This window comes from Marmota monax, unplaced genomic scaffold, assembly GCF_021218885.2.
Source record: "Marmota monax isolate L192 unplaced genomic scaffold, Marmota_monax_Labrador192_F-V1.1 WCK01_AAM20220418_F8-fsc00145, whole genome shotgun sequence".
NCBI classification, from domain to species: Eukaryota; Metazoa; Chordata; class Mammalia; order Rodentia; family Sciuridae; genus Marmota; species Marmota monax.
In genome coordinates, this window is record NW_026695201.1 from 1,991,611 (window position 1) to 1,993,590 (window position 1,980).

Genomic DNA, 1,980 nt, shown 5'->3' on the forward strand with positions numbered 1-1,980 from the left:
ACTGTGCTGGTGGGACCTGTTCTCTCTCATGGCTCAGAGAGACTCTTTTCTTGCCTCTCTGTCTTCTGGTGTTTACCAGACATACTGCTCATCCCCTGGCTTGCAGATGTTTCACCTAGTCACCTGGTAGTCATCTCCCTGTGTGTCTTCCCTCTGTGGTCATTTGTGCTGGGTCCAGATTTCCCCTTTTTATGATGACTCCAGTCATTCTGTGTCAGGCCCCACTTCAATGAGCTCATTTTAGTTTGAGCATCACTGCAAAAATCTTACATCCAAATTAGATCATGTCTTTAGGTACTAAGGGTTAAAACTTGAACATATCTCTTTTTGTAGGACACAACTCAACCCACAGCATCACTTAATTTTTCTTACACTTGTATTCTTAATCTATTTTCCTACTCAGGGTTCAATTTTTAGAGGTTGATTTGAAAGGACTTTTAATATTTAACGATGGTGTATATGGGTTGAAAATATTGTCTACTCTGTTATTCTGATTTTTATCTATTATTTATTATTTGCAAAAATTAACAATGAGGAATTAAAGTGATTTCATCTTTATTTTTTATTTCTCCAAGACAAAGAGAGTCGTCTTTTCCTAACCTAAAAACAGAAAGATAGTTTTATTCTTTATATTAGCTTATCCTGTCTGGAATTTATTTGGTAAGTTGTATGAAGAAAGTGTCTCCCTCCCTCCCCTCTCCTTTTATCCCATGCATTCTTCTACTGTAGCCCCCTGCCCATATTTAAGATTTTTTAAATGCCTGAAATTTGTCTCTTGACTTGGAGTGATCGAGGCTACTTCTCAGGAATATGGTTCTCCTATCGTAAGTATGTATATATGAGTATATACCTCTAGGACTGTATATTCATATCTACATGATATACACATATACACATATGAGTGGTATTTGAGTCCTGGAGGTTGATGGATAAATAAAGGCGAGACTGAAAAGGTGTTATAATCCTCTTCCTATTCAGGCCTAAAAGTAGCCTATAACTTTTTTAACGACTTCAATCTCCCTCTTCCTTTGGCCCACTTCCTTTGCAAAGTACGGTCTTTTTGAGCGCGGCCTTCACTTCACGGTTCCTCAGACAGTAAATGATGGGGTTTAAAAGTGGGACAATGACCGTGTAGAGAACAGACACCACTTTGTTGGAGTTATAGGCATACATGAGCTTGGGGCGGGCATAGGTGAACAGGGTGGTGGAGTAGAAAAGAGTAACAACGGTCAGGTGAGAGGCACAGGTGGAGAAGGCTTTTTGGCGACCCTGAGCGGAAGGGATCTTGAGGATGGCAGTGAGGATGGTGGCATAAGATGCCACAACCACACCCAGGGGAACCGCAATGACCATGAGTGCCAAGAAGAAGTCCACCAGTTCAGCCTGGGAGGAGTCCTCACAGGAGACATTGAGGAGTGGAGAGATATCACAAAAGTAGTGATTGATCTGAGGTGTGCCACAGTAGTGGAGCCGGGCTATGAAAACCATTTTAATCATGGCTGTCACGAGTCCACACAGCCAGCACCCTCCGGCCAGTGTACCACAAAGCTGGTCGGTCATTATGACCGGGTAACGGAGGGGATTACAAATGGCCACGTAGCGGTCGAAGGCCATGACTGTGAGGAGTATGTACTCAGTGCAGACAAAGGTCACAAAGAAGTAGAGCTGAGTCATGCAGCCGTTGAAGGAAATGCTCTTGTCGTGGCTGAGGAAGTCCACCAGCATCTTGGGACTGATGACTGTGACATACCACATCTCCAGGAAGGAGAGGTGGCTCAGAAAGAAGTACATGGGCTTGTGCAGCTGCCCATCACTGCGAATGGCTAGGATGATAAGAAGGTTCTCCAGCAGAGTCAGCAGGTAGGCTGCCAGGAAGACACAGAACAGGAGAAGCTGGAAAGCTGGTCGAGTTGGAAATCCCAGAAGAATGAAATACGTGGTCATGGTTCGATTATCCACTTCCAGAATCCTGGTGATCAT

The 1,980-nt window shown here is 43.8% G+C and overlaps 1 protein-coding gene across 1 annotated transcript; it reads right to left on the reverse strand.

Moving 5' to 3' along the window:
- Positions 1–1,011: 1,011 nt before the first annotated feature.
- LOC124082649 (olfactory receptor 6Y1) lies at positions 1,012–1,980 on the reverse strand. Its single transcript, XM_046429129.1, has one exon. It carries the CDS (start codon positions 1,978–1,980, stop codon positions 1,012–1,014), a length of 969 nt encoding a protein of 322 aa, XP_046285085.1.